The sequence below is a fragment of the Thermobia domestica genome, chromosome 8 (assembly GCF_964235325.1).
Source record: "Thermobia domestica chromosome 8, izTheDome1.hap1.1, whole genome shotgun sequence".
NCBI classification, from domain to species: domain Eukaryota; kingdom Metazoa; phylum Arthropoda; class Insecta; order Zygentoma; family Lepismatidae; genus Thermobia; species Thermobia domestica.
In genome coordinates, this window is record NC_137461.1 from 143,621,839 (window position 1) to 143,642,939 (window position 21,101).

Genomic DNA, 21,101 nt, shown 5'->3' on the forward strand with positions numbered 1-21,101 from the left:
TTTATTTTATTTTTTCTGTGGTTACTATTTCCATTTTGATTATTACGATTATTGCTTTGTCTATTCCTAGAACTATTTCTTCGTTTAGATCTATCATTATGACGCGACTTGCGATTTCTGTTTCGTTTCTCATTGTCGCTCTGATTACGTGGTCGTGATCGTCGGTCCTCATTATTTCTGCTTTTTTCTTGTCGTGTACGACATTGGTTCTGATTCCTGTTGAACTTTGTATTGTATACACTCTGATTTTGATATCTTGGATTATTGTCCTCATTATACGAAAAGTTTCGTTGGTTACCTTGAAAATTAGGATTTTGCTTGTTATAATTATTACCCTGCTTATGCCTTACCTCTCTACGATTTTATTGAACATGACGTATCTAACTTTTGAATTGCAACCAAAAATTTTGTAATGTTACATGAATTGCTCAAAATCATGTACCCTGCAATTTAACTAGTGCTCTTACAAGTTGATAACCTGTGTTGCACCGTGGCTTTTCCCGTGAAAGCTTCAATGAGTGCTTGCCTGACTTCATAATGAGTAAATTTGTCTTTCTTAATGCGTACCAGCTTAATGCGACTCATTGCAACAAATGTGGAATAAGCTCTAGCCTTTGCAAATAATTGTGAATTGATTCACTGGAAGGATCACCCTGGAACTTGGGAAAACACTGAATTTCCTTAAGCATGACGTCATCTTTTGGTTTCACGATTTTTCTATGACAATGTGTGGTAATAACTTTTTTGTACGCTTACAACTTCTGTCTGTCGTACACAGCCTTGATTTTTGTGTTACCACTACTACTACTATTACTAGTGTTCTTAAATTTCAATAAACAGAATCGGTATAGTATCTGTTTCGACGTTGCCTGGGAGTGTCTGTCTCTAATAGGGGTTCAGATTCCTCTGTTCTATTTTCGGCACTTTCTATTATCTGAGCAAGCTGTATCATATCTCGCTTGATTTCCTTTAAATTCCTATATATTGTACGTATCTCAGCACGATATTCTGCATTGGATTTGGCTTTTACTTTCATATTATAATCTATGAATTTCACTTCTTCGTATACATCTTAATGTCTTTTGCTTGTTTTTTATTTCTACACATTCGAAAATTTCTTCCATACGGTCTACATATCATCTAATTTATCGACTGTATCTATATGTAAGCCAACAAACACAGCGCTCTTTATTAGCTTGACATACATCTCGGGCTGATTCCAACTGACCGTGGAGGGATTGTGTGCATTCAATCAAACTTCCCAGCTGGTTCTGAATTTTAGAAATTTTAGTTTCTACGTTGTCTATACGATGATGTGTTTCTTCGGTTTGTTGATTAACTCCAACGGTGGCCTTTGTGGCGAGTTCGATTATCTGTTTAGTACTTTGACTAACTGTCAAAGTTTGTCGTAAATCTTAAAGGTTATGCCATCATATTTTCGATCGAAAATTTCATTCCTACGTTTAATTTCGGCTTCTACGGTACTAATACTTTGTTCTAATATTTGATTATTTTTACATTCTTTTTGTATAACATCTTTTTTTTTTTTTATCTAATTCGCTCTTAAACTCAACAAGTGTTTCCACTCTTTGTTCTATTCTAACACAATTCTCATTACTTTTCTGCACTTTTTGTTCTAACCTAACAAAATTCTCTTTATTTTCATTCCTTAATTCTACAAACTGAGCACAATTTTCTTTATTTTCATTTTCTAATCTCTTTATTTTCATTCTCTAACCTAAAATTATCTTTAATTTCTTTCCTTAATTCTTGAAAAAGTGAATCTAGCTTAATAGCCGTATCTACTTCCTTGTATGTCATCTTGAATAAAGTAGAATAAACTTAAAACGTATGATTAGAATCATCTGAAAGAAAAAAACTTTTTTTTTTAATTCCTGGTTCTAAGCTGGAATAGAAATAGTATGTTAAAAGATTAATCTTACAAACATTCGAGCACCAACGATCTCGATTCCGGTCACTTGTTAGATGCCAATTATTCTGTAACCCCTTTGGAGATCTGTTCCTGTCGTCCAACCATTGGATACTCTTAAACCATCTTACCTGGTTAAGATGTCGAAGAACGGCTCCGGAAAGGAATTACAGAATTCTTCCCTACTCGTTCCCAGGTCTCGACAATAAGAAGAGCATGAAGCATCGAGAGGTTCGGATGTCTCGTTTCTAAATCCTTGTGGACATCCAGAGAATTGCTCAGACCGTAGCAGGCAAAGACATTATTGACACATGAAACGACAACACATTAAATAAAATAATAATATACGTACTTATTAGATGCACTATGTATAAAATATATGCAGAAGCAAATAATCATAAAACGAAACGCTTGTATAGATGTTAGTAGTTCATTACTTTGAATAAACAAAAAATGCACTTCATATCTCATCAACATTAAATAGTCCTTTTAAGTCCATACAAGATATTCGCACGAATAGCATTTAATATTATTGAAGATCACTGTAAGAACTTTTCTCACACTACTAAGTAATGCACACTAGGGTTAACACTATGGGGGTAGTACGAGGTAGTCCTACGAAGTAGATTCCAAAGTTTGTTACGCTAATCCAACAAAAGAATTTCATTAGAATAAAAGCTTCGGGTGGAAATTGGACTATCCAACTGTTCAAGGTTGGTAGTTCGTTTTAAAATACAATCTGGTTTAAACAACCTGTATGAATATGCAAATCAAATGTTAAAAGAATTTACGTTAATTCACAGTTCACTGCCCACAATGTAGAACAAGATGAGATTAGTGTAAGCTTGAGAACTTTGAGATAAGAAGATGCTTGGCAATATTGGTCGACGCCAGTTAGTCGTTCAGTGCACCTGTGCTGTTAGTATTTCCATAAGAAATCGAAGAAAACACTTAATTCAGTTCCAAGTAATTATGTAACACAATCTATGCATGTTAATGAGTAAGGAAGCAACAATGAATTGTCTAGATAGTCGAAGCACAATTCTTACATATGTAGTTCAGAAAGTGAATATTGCCTTTGTTACTTACTAAAATCTTTTCGCTGTGAAAAAGCGTTTTGCACATATGTGTTGGTGAATGATGAAAAGCTTTTTTGTTCTTGCACGTGGGAGAGGAGTCGAGTTATGAATTCCGTTCCAAGAATAAAATATAAATTGACAAATGGTTTCTGACCTTCAAAGATATATAGAGCGTCCCAAAAATACTTATATTATTCGGTAATGGTTATCAAGCGCTTAACTAACGCGCGATGCTAACTTCCGTATTTAGAAACGCAGTGAAGTTAATTATTTATATCTAAAATTTCCAAAGACGACATTTCTGGACAGTTATCAAAACATTTTAGTAGAAATCAAGTTCAGAAAGACCTATCAGACCTTATGCATAGTCGTTTTAACCTTTACTTTACGGCTGTCACTACACTGCCAGAATAGTAAATCCGTTCTTTACCGCGTGTCACTGTACTGACACAGGCGAAAGGTTTACTTTGACCCGCGAGCACACATATATTTTTTTTAAATGATGTGCCTTATTGTATGAAGAGATAGTCCATAGTGAAAGGAACCAGAAACGTTGGTTCTCAACCGGTGTGCTCGCGGGTCAAAGTAGACCTTTCGCCTGTGTCAGTACAGTGACACGCGGGAAAGAACGGATTTACTATTCTGGCAGTGTACTGACAAGCCGTAAAATAAAGGTTAATTAGTGCCGTAGTAAGGGCTTGACTACTGCATGGTTCGGCGGTTAGTCAAGTCGTTAGTATCCCGCTAATTATATGTAGTAACGATTCTGAATGAGGCCCAGGGCCGTACTGGCTAGGCGGGAAACCGGGAAATTTTCCGGTGGACTCTGGACGATAAATTTTTAGTGGGACCTACGCTGTGTATCGTAAGTAGCGGTATATGTACAAAAAGGACATGTCACGAACTCCTCGCATACGGGAGGAACGGAACGGAGGACGATAATACGTCGAGTACCAGCAATAATTCCAGACTAGCTGTTGATGTTACGAAAACAGCCTTTCACATTTTTCGTAATTCGTAATTCTATCATCTCCGTCTTGTATAGACGGAAAGCTATTGTTACCTACATTATCTAATACAGAGATAAGTTCTGATCCTCTAATAGCTGCTGATGGTGATAGTCAAGGTTCGCCGAAACCTGATCTCCCAAACCCAAACTGTGATATTGATGTTACTGAAACGCCTGAAAGATCATCGTGGGTAAGTAAATTGCCCACTTGGCAGGATGAAGGGCAATGGTGATGTGAAATGCGGGCTGTCAGAGGTACTACTTATAATAATTGAATTGATAATTTTATGTGCTTTCGAAAACTCTCTTCAAGAAGAAGATTAACTGTTAATCTTAGCTTTGAAAAAGTTACATAAGGAGTTTTATTGCTATCTTTAGGTTGCATATAAATCTCTTCATCCGGAATTATCGGATTTATTTTAACACTTAACTTTCACATCTGTTCTGATTTACGAATATTTAAATCACGATTGTCCCCTTTAGGTACACTATAGTGCGTCCAGTAAGAGAACGTCTCTGACAGCTCGCAGTGACATTGCCACTATTCGCGTGTCAAGGTTTTTTTCGGTGCAAATGTAGTGGCAATTTAATTAATGGTATAAGACAGAGTGATCGTGGTTGGTAACACTGGTATCAAAGTAGGGGCTGCAATGTCTCACCGCATGTGGTAAGAAACGTCAGAGACCATCTCTTGTTGGCCGTGCTATAGGTCCATTAGTGATATTTTAACTCATTTTTAACCAACTGTATATATATTGTTAGTCTTGTTATATGGGATTAATTGAGACCAGAAGCAGTCTACAAAATAAGTTCAAAAGTGCCTTGGCCGACCTCCTGATAAACCACATCTTCCCGCAAGGTGAATTGTGGCAATCCGATACCCGTATAAGGAAATCTTCCGGTTCAATGTGAAAGCTCACATAAGAACTATCACCATAATCAGTGGAATGCGCCTTGCTATTTTTTCCCCAATGTGAAAGTACCTAGCTGTATTGTTAAAAATGAAAAGCCTTTTATTTCGAACAAATCGCCATTACAGTTTTGGTATTTGAACACAACACTCATGAAAAGTCATGTTAAAGCGCGACTTACCCCTGAAAAAGAATATTTATCTTTTTTTTAGTTTCTAGTGTTCCCCAAAGTACGCTCATGTCCAAAATTATTGTCGCATCTCTATAAATATGTTATTGTAGGAATATAATTTGATAACGAATTCGCCCGCTATTTCTTATAACGTTAGTATCTGTATAATCGGCAAAGACGTGTATGTGGCAAATTTCATGTCAAAGGCTGAGGGAGACAAATAGAATAGTCACTATTCGCCTTAATTTTCTGTTTTCTTCTTCGCTGTCAGAACTTCGTGAAATTACTTTTGACGAATTTGAGATTTTCAAGTTTATTTCATATTTAGATGTAGGTTTGGATGCAAATCAAGATCTGAGATCCAGATTTCGGATCCAGATCTGAGATCCGGACCTAGATCCGAGATCCAGGTCTAAATCCGAGATCCGAACCCAGATCCGAGATCCGGACCCAGATCCGGCCATCCCTAGGACAAACACCGTGTGCGTGGGTTTTCTTAAGAGTTCTCCCGTTTCCTCCCACTTTCTTCATTCCTCCGTTTCATTCATTCTTCATCATCTTTATTATCTTTAGCCTAGCCGGCATAACCATGGGACGTAAAACTTAAAGATTTCATTTCATTTCTGATCTGGGCAACATTGCTTATTATTTTCATACTCGTTTTCACCCAAACCTTGAGCCAGACAGGTGGTTAAGTAATTGGCTGTAAACAAATACTACAACGACGAGGAACAAACTCGATAATTATTTTAAAGCTTATTCTTATTAATTCTAATCTGAAACGGAGCGACATGTCATAAAATGCAAAAATATACCGGTAGTTGTTTTCAATCCATCCACGTTGTCGTTTAGTCGGTGATCAATGTTGGTATAGGTCTGTAAAAGAAATCTGAAACCTTTCGTAGCTTGTACCCCTCGTCATTGTCCTTATTGGCATAGCCATAAAGTAGAAGTACGGTACATCAATACAGTACAGTACAGTTGCATTGTTGGTTTTAACTTTTTAACATTTAATAATTTGATATGCAAGATTATTTCAATCACACTAATTTATTAATATATATGTATTTTGTTTTAAAGTTGTACTTAACAGTCTTTTTTCTTTGTTTTTTTTTTCAGGGGCTACAATGTTTCATTATTACATTAAGATTGTACCAACTATGTATGTTCGCAGGGATCGTGCTATACTTCAAACGAATCAATTTTCAGTAACGAGGCATCAAAAGGTATGCGAGTAATTAGCTAATTTAAATAAAACATACCTTTTTTAATCAGTTCCCTTTCTTTATCATTCATTATGATGAAAATGCTGTTACGATGATTCATTATGGTGCGAAACACATTGTTACGATTTCATATTATGTATTCCTGTATCCTTATATATATACGAGGGTCATTTAACTCGAACTGGCAATACTGCTACGATTGGAGTGTCGTGTGGGCAGAGACAAGTGACGAACGTAGTGTGTTCCGTGTGCAATTTCGCGGATCCCAAGAGCTTCAGATATCCTCTGATCTGATTGGCCGATACAGATACGACATCACGAGTCATGACATGTAGCATAAAGTAAACGCCACCTGCTGTCGGCCCGAGTGAGCTAGCGCAACATGCTAGTAAGGTAAATCGTTTTTGGGGTTCAAACCCTGCCTCCTGCTTAAGGAAAGTTTTTTTATTATTTTTAATTTTTTATAACACTTCTTTTGTTAAAATAATATTCAGAAAGTACTTTAACGATTAAAAAAAAATTTATTACATTTTTTTCATTAAAATAAGTTTGCCCTTGTACTATACAGATCCAAAGTGATTTAACGATTATTTTTTTAAATTTCCATTAAACTTCTCTCATTAAAATAAGTTTGCCCTTGTATTATGCAGATCCATAGCAAAAGCAGTAGTAGTAGTAGTAGTAGTAATGGTAGGTGACGTCTTCGGTACGTGGCCAATAAGAATGCTACTTCAGCCATGTTTTGGATGAACCTCTTGGGATCGGCGAAAATGCATTCCGTGTACGTGTACGAGTCAGTTCAACGCTGCTGCGGTCCCATATTACGGTGTATGTGGCGAGTAGGCATTGTTAAAGTGATTGTTGTGTGAAATACCACCCAAACGCAATGTTCACGCGTGCAGAACAGCGGTGTTTATGAAACTCCAGATGGCACGAGGACGAAATGTTAGGACGATTCACAGAGGATTAGTAGAGGCCTGTGTGAAGCTGCTCTACCGTATCGGATAGTGGCGAGATGGGTTGCAGCATTTCAGGCGGGACGACAGTCAATAAATAAAATGCACGGTAAAAGGCATATGCGAACAGCTACGGACGAAATTCATCTTGCAAGACTACGGACGCTGCTTGACATTGATCGGTGCTGGACTTGTTGTGAGTTGGCGCAGGAGCTGAACATTTCTTCCGGATCAGTGTTCCGCATACTAACACAAGATCTTGACATGCGGAAAATTGCAGCTAGATGGGTACCTCATGCTTTGACCGAGTTCAAAATTGGCATAGGTGGGAGTGTACGCGCCTACACCTTCAACATTACAATGAGGAAGGTGATGACTTCTTGCACCGCATTATTGCAAGTGACGAAACGTGGGCAAGATCCTACGAGAATGAATTGAAACTTCAGTCGAGTGAATGGCACCACCCAGAATCTCCACGACCGAAAAAGCTTAGGCAAGAGCCAGCAAATGTGAAGGTGGTGATGATAATGTTATACGACCATGAAGGCATTATCCTGTCACATCAAGTTCCACCAGGCGTTACCGACAATGCTGCATACTATGCTTCATACCTCAGTCACCATTTGCTACCAGCATTGTGGGTGAAACGTCCACACCTCCTGGAGTCTGGGCCAATTCTCCTACACGACAATGCCAGATGCCATACAGCCAATCCAGTACAGACTCTGTTACGAGATGCTGGTACTGATTGAGAGGTACTGGAGCACCCGCCATACTTCCCGGATATGAGCCCCTGCGATTTCGATCTTTTCCTAAAAATGAAAGATCTTCTCAGGGACAAACGTTTCAGAGACATTCCCAGCATTGTTTGTACCTTAGGGCGCACTGTCAACATCCTCTCACAAAGTGGGGTTTTGACAGGTATTCAACGGTTACCAGACATCTGGCGAAGGGTTTAACAGGCTGGCGAAGACTACATCGAAGGACTGTAAGCTTCTTGAGGTGGGTAATTCACTACATTCTATTTCACAACTATGTTGCCACTTCGAGTTAAATGACCCTCGTATAATAAATCACTTGTTATTAGTTCTTTCTTATGTAAGTTAACCTTTATAAACATAATATCCTTTTCTTTCATATGCACTCTAGTAAATGTAATAGATAGTGATTGGATTGTTAATATTTGTATCTGAGCACGGTTTAGAAGGTGATGACGGTGTAGAAAACTCACGGCAAATCCACATCGGCGAAGAGGAACGGCGGTCGGAAGAAAACCCTCAGTGACACGTCCCGCCGAGCATTATGGCACTGTTTCTCATAATTGTCATACAACTGTAGTGCAGGTGACGGAAGAATTCAAGCAACATCTCTTACAGCCAGCAGACAATCACAGTCCACCGCAAGTCACATTACATAGACATACGGGGTCGGGTTGCACGTGTGAAACCGCTGATAAGAGACGCTTAGCATGACTTGAATAGTGCCACCAACACGCAACATGAACCACTGATGTCTGGAAACATGTGATGTGGTCGGATGAGTTATCGTTCACTTTGTTTAAAGCCACTGGCAATGCTTAACGTGTGATAAACGCCCAGAGAGCTTATATTCATCTCAACTCAACCGCCTGTTGGGCTCTCGTAGAATGATAACATTCCCATCAGCTTTGTTCACGATTAAAGGCTATTTTTCACCGGCTTCACCGGTGCTGAGTGATTATAATGGACTGCAGAAAGTTGGCAAATGAACCTCTCCTGGAAAACTATCACTTTTACTTTCATCGTTCCACGGATTGTGCTGAGCTGAAACTGTTATCAAGTACAGGGCCCCAGAGTAGTGAGCAATGTATCGGGACATAACAGTGGTTAAATGAGCCAGTGAAGGTAGAATATTTTTATCGTGGGTAATCTTCCGTAGACAGTGTTTCATTGTTTCATACCTTTTCAACACTTTTCGTTGTAACATTTTCTTCACCTGATGACCCTGAAAGATTAGTTTAGCAAAATTTAGAGATGTGATGGGTCTTTAACGTCTGAATTAGAAAATTCATTGTATGTTTACTCAGCTTTTGACTATATATTAATGTGATGAGATTGGCAAAACTTATGTTCTCGCAGCCTTAACATTGGCTTATGATCAAAACTTTCTTTTACTGCAGTTGTCTAAAACTTTTAATCTGGAACTTGAAACTTAACTTAATGTAGACGGATTTATATTTTTTATGTAGATTGAGACCAGCCCAATATATCTGGTTGTGTATTAGGTATTGAGCCTTTGGAAGTCAAAATTAAGAATACATTAATTGTGATTTGAAGATAACTTATGAAACCACATATGCACCATTTTGATTGTTGACTTACTATTTTTCCGGCAACACCATGATTCGATCTTATAGAACTTCTATGATTTTTGGTCAAAATATATAATATGACAGAGTTTTCACAGGCTTCTTTTGAAACTAACTTAGCACCATTCACCAAGTTCTGGAGAGACCGAAACAAATGATAATCTACCGGTGCGAAGTCCGGAATGGATACATTAAAACCTCCCAGCAAAGTTCTCTAAGTTTTTGATGGGTTGTGAAAGACATATGTAGTCTGGCGGTGTCAGCGTGGTATACGACTCCCATTCTGTTGACCAGTTATGGTATTTCTTTTCACTTGTTACATGCACTTGCGTTAATCATCAACAATAGAAATCTTAGTCTGTTGTTCTGCCTGGCGGAGGCAGCTTGTGATGCACGATGTGTTTCCTATCCTGCCAATCCAAGACCAAACAAACACCACAACCTTTCTGGGAATAGGCGTGCGCTTTGCCACAAACTATAGTGCTTCTCTTTTCGACTATGATCTGTTTCGCGCACTGTTGTCGTACATTATCCACTTTTCATCACTGATGATCAGACACTTCAGAAGTGACCCAAGTTCGTTGTGTTTGAGTAGAAATTCGCACATAGAAATCCGATCAAATAAACGTTTTTAGGTCAGATTAGGTGGCACCCAAACGTCGAGCTTCTGTTTGTAGCCCGCTTTCTCCAAATGTCGTAACATCATTTGTGATGGTTGTTTAGGTCAGTGGTGATTACGTCACTATATAGCCTACATGTCAGTCCTGCTCAACTTTTAGCAGAATATTATTAACTTTTTCTGAGAGGTCGCCCACTGCGAGGAGCATTTTAGACATCAAAATTTCCAGAACGAAACCATTTTTTGCCTGTTGCTTTTGATAACGTATCCTGCTCATAAACAGCACAAGTTTCTTTACGGCCCTGCAAAGCATTTGCGCATTTATCGAAATAAAATTATAAAATGTAGCGCAGTTTTGCGGATAGTGCACTCATATTCGCAGGGCAATACTTTATGTCTGTTTCTAAGAGTTCCATCTCTGTTTGCACATCTACTGGTTTCAGCTATCAGCTGTGAAATGACATTAAAAACCTGACCAACTGCGACTCATATACCCTGAGATTTGTTTAAGTAACGCCATCTCGTGCGCAAAAGTCTCGATAATTTTTAGACTACCTGACGTAATATGAGTGCAAAATAGTGGAATTTTTGCCAAAAAAATCTTTTAAATGCACATATTTTGTTAGTGGATTGTTATCGCTAAACATGCTACACAAACATATTTGTTTCGTAACACAAAGAGGAGCAGGTACTAAGAGGATTAAGGGAAGTAAATGACATAATGTAAGGGCGCCGAATGCACATGTATGGGCGCTGTTCGAAGTTACATACATTTACAATTATTTAGCCAAGTGCATATTAGGTGGCAGAATACATATGATATGAGGAATGTAACTCATATGATGATATATGGCGGTTACGTTTATATCATCTATATTATTTCTATCTTCTTACTATTCAGATTTGCTACTTATATTAATGTTTTTCTGAGACATTATTAATTCTTTGTTAATAAATTTTACTATAAAATGTCAGTTTTATGCCGGACTATTCTCAATCTGAACCATGGTAAATATTTTTAATTATTAAATCACCACACAATTTTATGTGTAATTTTCGATATTGAGTGTCAAGTTCAGCTTAATTAAAGATTGAGCGTTATTTGAGTATACTCTTTTCAAAGAAAAAGCTTGACTTTAAATGTGAGTTATAGTTATCTCACTTTTTGTTCTCTGAGCCTGAACTGAGCTAAGCTTGTTTCAAAAGTTAGCGTTTGCATCTCTGATTATATATATATATATACTACGGGGTAAGATACCTATGATATAATGATGTCTCTTTTGTAGGTTATTTCCGTGATTGGCGGGGAATCAGGTATGCCTGGTGTTTTCTTCACATACGAATTAGCACCGATGATGGTAAAATATACTGAAAAGGAGAAGTAAGTAGATATTTAAATTTTAACTTTCATATTCCTATGTATTTCCGCGTGCCTCTATTTCTCTTTTGCTGAAATTTTAATGCTATCTCTAATTTCAACCGAAGTATCCTGACACTAGTGCACTACAACCGAAAATCGATTCGACACTTGAATTTGGTGTTCCCCTCTCACTTGGCTGTTCTCTAATTTCTTCAAAATTATTTCTTCGTTTTCAGATGTTGAATATTTCCTTTACTTAACGATAAGCTCTCTCTTAATATCGCTACCAGGTAGTGATTAATGTCACAGTCAGTTCCTCTAAACGACCGAACGACAGTTATGTTAGACTGTGTTCTTCTATGTACTAAAACGTGATTGTTTTGATTAGTGTTTTTCTTTTGGTCAGGTCCTAGTATATTTATATAGGACACGATGTGAGAATTTTGTTCTCTTCACGATAATGTTTCTGGATGTTGCATAGTTCACGAGTCTAACCCCTTTGTCATTACTTTCCTTACGCAGACTTTTCCGTATAATCGGTTTGAAAATATCCTCTCGTTCTGCCTTCGCATTGAAATCTCCTAATAGAATTTTCATATGGTATCGTAGTAGTTGGTCAAATACCTGTCCTACTTCTCGTAAAAACTGTCTTTTATATCATCCTTATTTTCTGTTAGGGCATGTACATTTAGAACAATAATACGAAACAACTGGCCCTTAAAGATAATAAAGTAAAGTCTACTATTAACGAATTCATTTCGTTTGATTGCTGATATTATTCGTTTGTGAACGAAAAACCTTGCTCCTAGTTGGTGATTTTTACTTCCTTCTCCGTAAAAGAACGTAATATATCTGGAATTCATGCTCCCTTTCCTTCCCATCTAACTTCTTGGGCTTCTGCTAGGTCCATCCTGTATTTCTCTAACTCACTCATTACGGATTTTAACGCCGCCTGCCCTAAAAAGACTTCTTATATTCCATGTTCCAAATCTTATATCTATTATACTTTGCTGAGGTTGTGCTAAGTTATCGATCCTGGTGCGAAGCTTCTGTGAATCTTTCTGAACAAATGCTTTTTTTCTTTCTTCAGGATGAGGTTTTCAGCCTCATGCCAAACCCACAAGTTAGGGACCACCCCTTGTCCTTTGTTCGCGACTGCTTATTCAATATATTCGCAACTAACCTCTATATCTAGAGGCCTTCTCCTCGATCCGCAACCTGAGGATACGCCATGCCGTTGTAACAGGAACCCACGTTACACGGAAACTAATTTGGTTTACAAAAGATAGTTTTTGTTGATTTTCTAGAAAAGTTCATATGAAAATTTATTCGCCTACATATTTTTATTCAGCTGAGTGAGATCTATAATTGGTATATGTCTCTCTTTGGGATTATTTATATATTTATTTACTTCTTTTAAGAGCTAATAATATTGTAAAATTTATTTGGAAAACGTGAAATTAACAAGATAAACTTCAACCACTAGTGAGAATTGATAGTACGTTACTTTCTCCATAATAATGTGATCAACTATTACAAATTATAATCTGAGATCTTTATCCTAAATTTTTGTTGTGCTCTAACCAAATATACAGGGTGTTTCAAAACAACATCGACAATGTTTGGGAGGTGATTCCTGACACCAAAATAAGGCGAAAAGTATAGACCAACCTAGGTGCACAAATGCTTCCTTTCGGAGTTATAGACTGCCGAAAACATGAAAAAATGAACTTTAAAGGTCCATAGCTCCAAAACCATGGGACCTACCGTAGTCGGGTCAAGACTTTACTTAGGAACTAATATGTGCTCTACCCAAAAATACATGTTTCAGAATCCTAAGGTACACACGCAACAATTTTTGTACACGCAGTTTGGTTACGGGCATATAATATGAAGTACGCACTAACTACCTCTATAAAAATTGCTGCGGAAGTACTGCAGAATTCTGAAGCATGTATTTTGGGATAGAGCGCGTATTAATTCCTTAGTAAAGTCTTGACCTGACTACGGTAGGCCCCATAGTTTTGGACCTGCAGACCTTTAAAGTTCATTTTTTTCACGTTTTCGGCAGCTTATAATTCCGAAAGGAAGAATTTGTGCACCCAGGTTGATCTATACTTTCTGTCTTACCTTGGTGTCAGGAATCACTTCGCAGACGTTGTCGGTGTTGTTTTGAGGCACCCTGTATAATTCAATGAAGCACTGATCTGATAGTGTTGTTGTGAATTCAGTCACTTATATTTCAGTGTATTATTATATTTCAGTGTATTCATTTTGCATAAAAATAAATTGTCACAAGTACCTACGAATTTCATTGGTAATTATTTTCAGGTCATTTGGACACTTCATGACCAATTGCTGTGCAATAATCGGTGGAGTTTTCACAGTAGCTGGGATCATTGACTCCTTGTTGTATGCATCATATCGAGCAATGCAGAAGATAGAACTTGGCAAAATGAACTAATAGAAAACAAGATAATATAAGGACCTAAACAAATTAAATTGAGTGTCACAATGGAACTACAAGCGACGTAACTTCTGAAGTCAAAACCTGATTTGTTTTGTTTTCTAATATTCATTAAGTCTTCCACGTAATATTGCGGTCAGATCTGGCAGATAGCTTTTCTAACGGGAAGAAAGCATTCAATTTTGCAGTGGCATACTCAGATCATTTTAAGGGGAAAAAATAGCATAATACTGTATTGTATGAAATGAAAGTGTCGATTCCAAGTATATATTATTTATATGTGAGTTGTTGTATTTACTTGTATATTTTTATGTGTGTGTATTCTGATTAGGAAATATCCTTCATTTAATATTTTCCCACAAAGCATATAAAATGTTCGTCAAATTCAGTTCAAGTAATTAGTTTTCTATAATGATCTATAATAAGGCTGAAATTTTCTTCAGCGCTTCTTTAAAAAGCTATTGCTTCTTTGAAAATTAATGAAATATCAGTTAAATTTATTAAGTGATTTATTTAAAATTCAAATATCAAAGAATAATCACAATGTGCGTATAGTTTCTACACTGCAACTAAAAACATAATATCTGACTTTGTTGATTTGTAATGCAGTGAATATAGGTTTGCCATTCTTGGCTCAACACAAAAATGTACGTTTTAGCAAATATCTCATGGTTTCTTAATATTAAGTGAGTTCCAGAATATTATATTCAATTTAGTAGACAATGTCTTTACATGGATATCAAAAGTTTTCACGGAACGTTTCTGAAGCATTTAATGTTAAGGTCACCAGTCTTGAAATTCCGTCATTCATGGTTCTGCAGTCTAACATAGACCGGCTCACTACATACCTGTTAGAAATATAGCTCTAAACATTTATATTACTTGAACTGGAAGGAAAGTATTACAAAAATATTCGTAATCATTTCATGGACTACTTTTATGTTTCTTTGTGTGACATTCGTGCGGAAACTTAGCAATAATCTCTAAGTCCTGTCATAGATATTAGGTTATTACTTTTGGTCTTCGAAATATTTATTGTGTGTGAAACAATTTTTATCACAAATATATCAAGATAGTGCATTAGCAGTGCAAATTAATATTATTTTTACTTGCTTATTATAGGTATGGGTTTGCAGAATGTTTATTGTATACCCTTAGATAGTCCTTATAAGATGTCAGTACTGTGGCTGCGTTGTCCTTGAAGAGTTCTGACTAGTTAGATGACACACGTTCAACTGGGCATTTCTGGGGAGCAGAACCATTTCAAACACATTATTTCTTGCTTTATTGAACAAGACAAGATAGGTATCGTAAGTGTTACCGTTCAAAGTTACTTATTGAGTAAACGAAATCTTTGGTTCAATGACCCATAACTGTGCCATATACTCTAAAGGAAACAGATGATAAATGTCACTAAATATTAATGATGGAAAAGTTGGTGCTTCGAGAAAACTCGTGAACATGATTTTGTCTTCAAACAACTTATATAGCGTGAGGTTGAACTAAGAACCTTCGCAACAAAGGTGAGTACTCCACCATTGAACTACTGTACCTGTCTTAAATAAAACTGAGAGAATCCGAGAGTGCCATTGAACACACGTAAGCATAAATATAAAACATTGGTAGAAGCACCCGACTTCGCACGGGAAATAATATTTATGCACAATATTTGAAAATAATGAACTAAGTAGAATAAATAACGACGAGCAACGCCTTCGGTATTGCCCCAGTCAATTCCTTTGCCAGCTGGCATGCACGTTCTTGACTAAACTTGAGCTGAAATATCATCGCGACTGTCCCCGAAAACTATAGATTCGATTCTAATTCCGGTCATTTTGGACATCTTATTTTTCACCTGTTCTCACCTCCCATGCCGGTCGGAGCTGAACTTGGACATAGACGACGTCGAGAATGAAATTATTCATCGCAGTGACTCCTAAAAACTATAGGTTGAACACTAATATCGAATAGTTGTTGATTATTTTTACGTCTCCCCTTCTCCTTCTAGGAGTGCTTTCGGTGTCTTATCTCCACAGTATCTTTTGCAGATTGTAAGTCACGTATGTATGTCCACTTGTTTTTAAAAATGAGTTTACATATCGAGTTTCAACTTCTGCTCGTGAGGAATTCGTGAGATATTCTTTTTTTTTTTTTTTCAAATACATAAACCTTAAATTATCTCTTCCTGTTTAAACCGTCTTGTCGTGAGAGATATTTTATTTATTTCAACTCAACAGGTATGATTCCCAATTATAGTGTTACATAAGATTAATATATAATACTCCAATAGAAATAAAATTTTATGTACACGTACTTTCACATGCAGTTTTAGTTTCTCTACTTATTTCCATTCATCACTTAGGATACACGTAAAAAATTCTAAATAACCTACGGTCTCTTCGATATAGTTACTTAGAAGCCAGTTACGTACCAAGCCAAGGGTGTGGATTGGTATACCGGACTAATATACAAAGAAACAAACATTTTTATTTATAAGATAAAGAAATATATATAAACTGAAGACCCACATAGTTTCTGTGTTGTGTGACATTCATCAGCAGGATAGCGTGACATCCCACTGATACTAGTTCACCGTCCTTACGTACACATCACAGTTCTTATTGACAAATCTGAATTGTTAATTGCGATTGATAGTGTATAGCAATTTTATTAAGAGACTTAGGAATTTATTTAAACATAGATGTGTTTACTATATGTTTTCTTAATTTCTTTTATTAGAATAACTTAATACTTCCTCAGCAGAAAAGTATGATTATACGAAACCAATAATAATGTGCATTGGCTTCGGTTTACGCACCGAAGAAGCAAAAATAATGTCTGACTTCATTATATCCTTTGTGCTGAATAACTGTAATTTATTCAGTATTTTGGCTGAAAATGGTCTGATCACGAAAATAACATGAGGTTAAGGTTTAGAGAGAGAGAAGTAAGTAATCTTGAAGAGCAAGTTGCTCCAGTTCTTTATTCCCCAGTTTTGTTAGAAATGAAAGAATGAACTAACATTACATCATTTTGCTTAACCACGCTTTATTTTCTTCTATTTGTTTTACCTGAAGTTCAACGCGTCTTTCGTCAACACTAAGGCTGTGTGAGATGTGGACGTATAGTTAACATGGGATTGAAACCACGTGTGTTCTCGATGAGAATAAACCTAGTCCCTTCTTGAAAGGCAATACTACTAACAATTTACGCAAAAGAGGGCTCATACTTGCGTAAAAATTGACATGGGAAATTTGAAATTCTTTTAATATTTCGTAAGAAACATTTTTGGCGTAAAAAACCTTTGAAAGTATGTTTGGTACTATTTGGATAGTGATACAATAATTGATCTTATGTGTATATATTTATATTAGAAAAGGCTAATGTGAAGGTACTTCGAAGAGGATCTAATATCTTTGTGAGACTGATTTTACAATTCAGTTTTAAAGATAAAATTGAAATTGATCGTTATAAAATGTATTAATCATAGCTCAGTTGATACAGTAAGTAATGTAACTCTTGTTCTGTAATTATGTGTCTTGAGTTAGATTGAATTCATTGTAACCCGAATGTTGACCTCAAGCCTTTAATGCATCAACGATATATCTCTCGGTATACATTGTCTACTGAAAGAAGATATACCAAAACATCTAAAGTATCACGCCGATTCTTCTGGTGCATTAAATAAGCTTGAAAATCTTTTTTTCTCTTTTTTTCGTGAATCAATAGTCTAAGAAGAATGGGAATTAATAAATTTCTACCTTGAAAACTTTACATCAACAACGTACGAACTAGCTGTAAGTAAACCAAATTTTGAGTTCTCATTCGAAAATGGACTTGGGATTACATGTGACCCATCAATTCGCAGTTACGTAATAAAGTATGTTTGCGCATATGAACATGTTTCCGGTTTTTGCGTCTTTGACATCCATTGCAGTGTGCAACGAAATACATAATATATTTTTCTGTATTTATATATAAAAGAACCTTTATATACGACTTTAATATTTTTCATACTTTTATAGTTCACAACCGAGTAAATACTGCTTCATGATGTTTCATTTATAAAATTATACTGTGCAAGTTATAAAATGTTCGGAAACAACACAAAAAAAAACTTTGGGAAATGAATCCTCACACATTTTATCGTTCCAATCACCTTTCGATGAGCCAAAGCTCTGAAATTATGCTTTTATGCATTCTTATTGTGTCTATAATTTGTTTCATTTTTTGCGTAAACTTTTTTGTTGTTCTTTCCAAACATCATATGTATATAATATTCCAGTTTCTTACGAAGTTATACTTAAGTCAATTTATAAATTCGATTTATGAAAAATTCAAGTTATGTAAAGGTTTATGGAACGCCTTACTTATGCAAGTTCAGGAGTTTACTGCAGATGTATGAGGCGACAGTGATAATGGTTTGGTTGTGTGGGAAGTTTTGTATCATTTCTGAAGCTACTAGGATTCAACACTATTCTCTTAACACGCCATCACATTGTATAATAATATTATTAAGAAAATAGTGATATTACTTCGTATATTATTGAGAACTACTTTAATATATTATTATGTATTTAACATGCAGAAGGCAATTGAGTTAGACTCAAAAGTTGTTTTACGCCATAACTTCTTGCCAATGATCACATACTTAACTTGATATATATACATACATATATATATATATATATATATATATATATATATATATATATATATATATATATGGTGCCTTCCATTTCAACTCAGGCAAAAAAATATAAAATTGTACCATCACCATCTCAGATATTGTTGAAACTTTTTTTATAGCAACTAGACATGTTTTTAAGAGACCCATATTGTTTTGTTTTGTCGAAAAAAATTTTCCCGCCAAGTAATGGGCCATCAAAGACGGGGAGTACAATTTATGAATTGTAGAAGACATGGAAAATGGTCAATTTCGGAGCCTCACCATTCGGCTGTGGAGACAGGTAGAGTTATAATTCTTGTTGTGGTATGTACATAGGGATATAAATAAACTATATTTTATTATAGTTTGGTTTGCGCATGCGTATCTTTTTGTACATAAATTAACAAATGAACGTCAATTTATCTGAAAAGTCGAAGTTTGCGAATTTTTTTCGAGCACTTCCGGTTCGAATTTTAAAATTCTGTTTTCACGGTTGGTAAGACCTAGTTAACCGCTTTCGGAAAAAAATTTTGTATCGCTTCTGTAGTCAACCGTTTTGTCGCAAAAAATTCGAGAAATTGAAAAATTTTCAAAAATCGCCATTTTTGGGCGCCATTTTCTCGAAAACACCATTTTTTAAAATTCTGAAATTTTGTCAGATGGTTCAACTTTACCTGAATAATAAACACACCAAAGATCATTCTCGACCAATGCTTCATGGATTAACTGCAGCCTTTTAAAGTTAGCGAAGTTTCGCTAATTTTGATGTCACAGTTAGCAACACTGGGAACAATAAAAGTGCAATGATTTGATGATGTTTGTGGTTCATATTCATTAAATGAAGAATAAAAGGTTTTCTTGGCTGGTTTTTTATTATTTTGAACAAAGAGGCTCTCTGAAATAGTAAAATGAGCCTCCCCCTACTCCTCCGTTTTCTTAAACTGAAGTAATCTGAGGTGGAAATTACGATTACGAAACACACAAATTTCAAGTTCACTTACTTAAAATGGTCTTCGGAAACAAAATTTCACTTTTTTTTTTTTTTTACATGGACCAATCATTTGCTTGGTTGTTGTCTTCTTTGCTAATAGCATGTAACCGTGCAGATGCTCCAATAGATGTTGGTTCACTCATAACTCATCCAGGAGTGGATCTAGGGGGACGATTGCCGCCCTCCCCCCCAGAAGAAGAAACTTTCTTATTTATATATAAATAAAACCCATCCCAGAGTTTGGAGCTCTTAAAAGTAGCTCTAAGTAGCAGTATTACAACCCCCCCCCAGAAGTCCGTCCTGGATCCGCCCCTGCGTAGCACATTGTCGATAGTCACAAAACACTTATTTTCACTTCTCTTATGCTCTTCTGGAAACCTGTACCCTGCTGAAGGTTCATGTGGAAGCATAAACAGCACTTCAACTTCACGTAATTCATGATTTATTCATAATATTTCTGCTACGCATCACTGGTTATCATACATATATGTATATAACAAAAGTTCCTTTTTGCAGATTTCTTAAATCTACACTTTGAATTGCAAAAGTTCGATTTTGGGGGAAGTATGAAGTTAGTTCATGGTGACCCGTTACTGCCATAAAAACTTCGCAATTTTCCGAAAGCCAAAGATGACTTCGTTGAATACCAGTTACCGGTCGCATACTTTCCCTTTTTTTCTTGCGGAAGTCGTCGAATTCAGTTCCAGGCAACAAAACGAGAGTAATACCCGGAGTTTGTACTTGCACTATACTCACGAATTCGCCTGCGGTTTTAGTGGGGACGCGGTGGCTCAGTGGTAGAGCGTTCACTTCCGGTGCTTGGGGTCCCTGGTTCAATCCCAGCTCGTGCCGTGTGGGCTTTGTGGTGGACAAACACCGTGCTCGTGGGTTTTCTTGGGGTTGTCCCGTTTCCTCCCACTTTCTGCATTCCACCATTTCATTCGTTTCTCATAATCACCGTCTCCTTTAGCCTAACCGGCATAAGCGTGGAACGTAAAACTTAAAGATTTCATTTCATTTTTTTCTTCTGCGGTTTTAATACTGTGTATCTGTTTTAGCCTAAGGCTATGGCGCGTTGCCACATTCTGTGCCCCCCCCCCCTTCCCCACTACCGTCGCAGAGACCCTTGCATGGCCGGTTTCACTGCAAAAACACTGCTTTATCGGACCTGTCTGCATCTCGAACATCTGAAAGCGATTTTTAAAGTGGGATGCAGCACCATCAGAAATCACTGACACGGTTTGGGAAATTGTAGACACCTATTTTCACGTATTCAAACCTTTTTCTATAAAATATATTTTCGCTTTTCTTCGAGTATGTTTAGAATCTTGTCTATGACTATGAGTACATGAGCCGAATCGTGTG

The 21,101-nt window shown here is 36.5% G+C and overlaps 1 protein-coding gene across 1 annotated transcript in view; it reads left to right on the forward strand.

The window, feature by feature from the left end:
- Positions 1-16,227, forward strand: part of LOC145693260 (endoplasmic reticulum-Golgi intermediate compartment protein 3) — a 112,412-nt gene extending 96,185 nt beyond the window's left edge. The window contains exons 9-11 of the mRNA XM_081769098.1: positions 6,221-6,327; positions 11,536-11,630; positions 13,941-16,227. Of these exons, the coding sequence (XP_081625224.1) occupies positions 6,221-6,327; positions 11,536-11,630; positions 13,941-14,073 (335 nt within the window). The 3' untranslated portion in view covers positions 14,074-16,227. The remainder of the gene's footprint in view (positions 1-6,220; positions 6,328-11,535; positions 11,631-13,940) is intronic.
- The last annotated feature ends 4,874 nt before the right edge of the window (positions 16,228-21,101 follow it).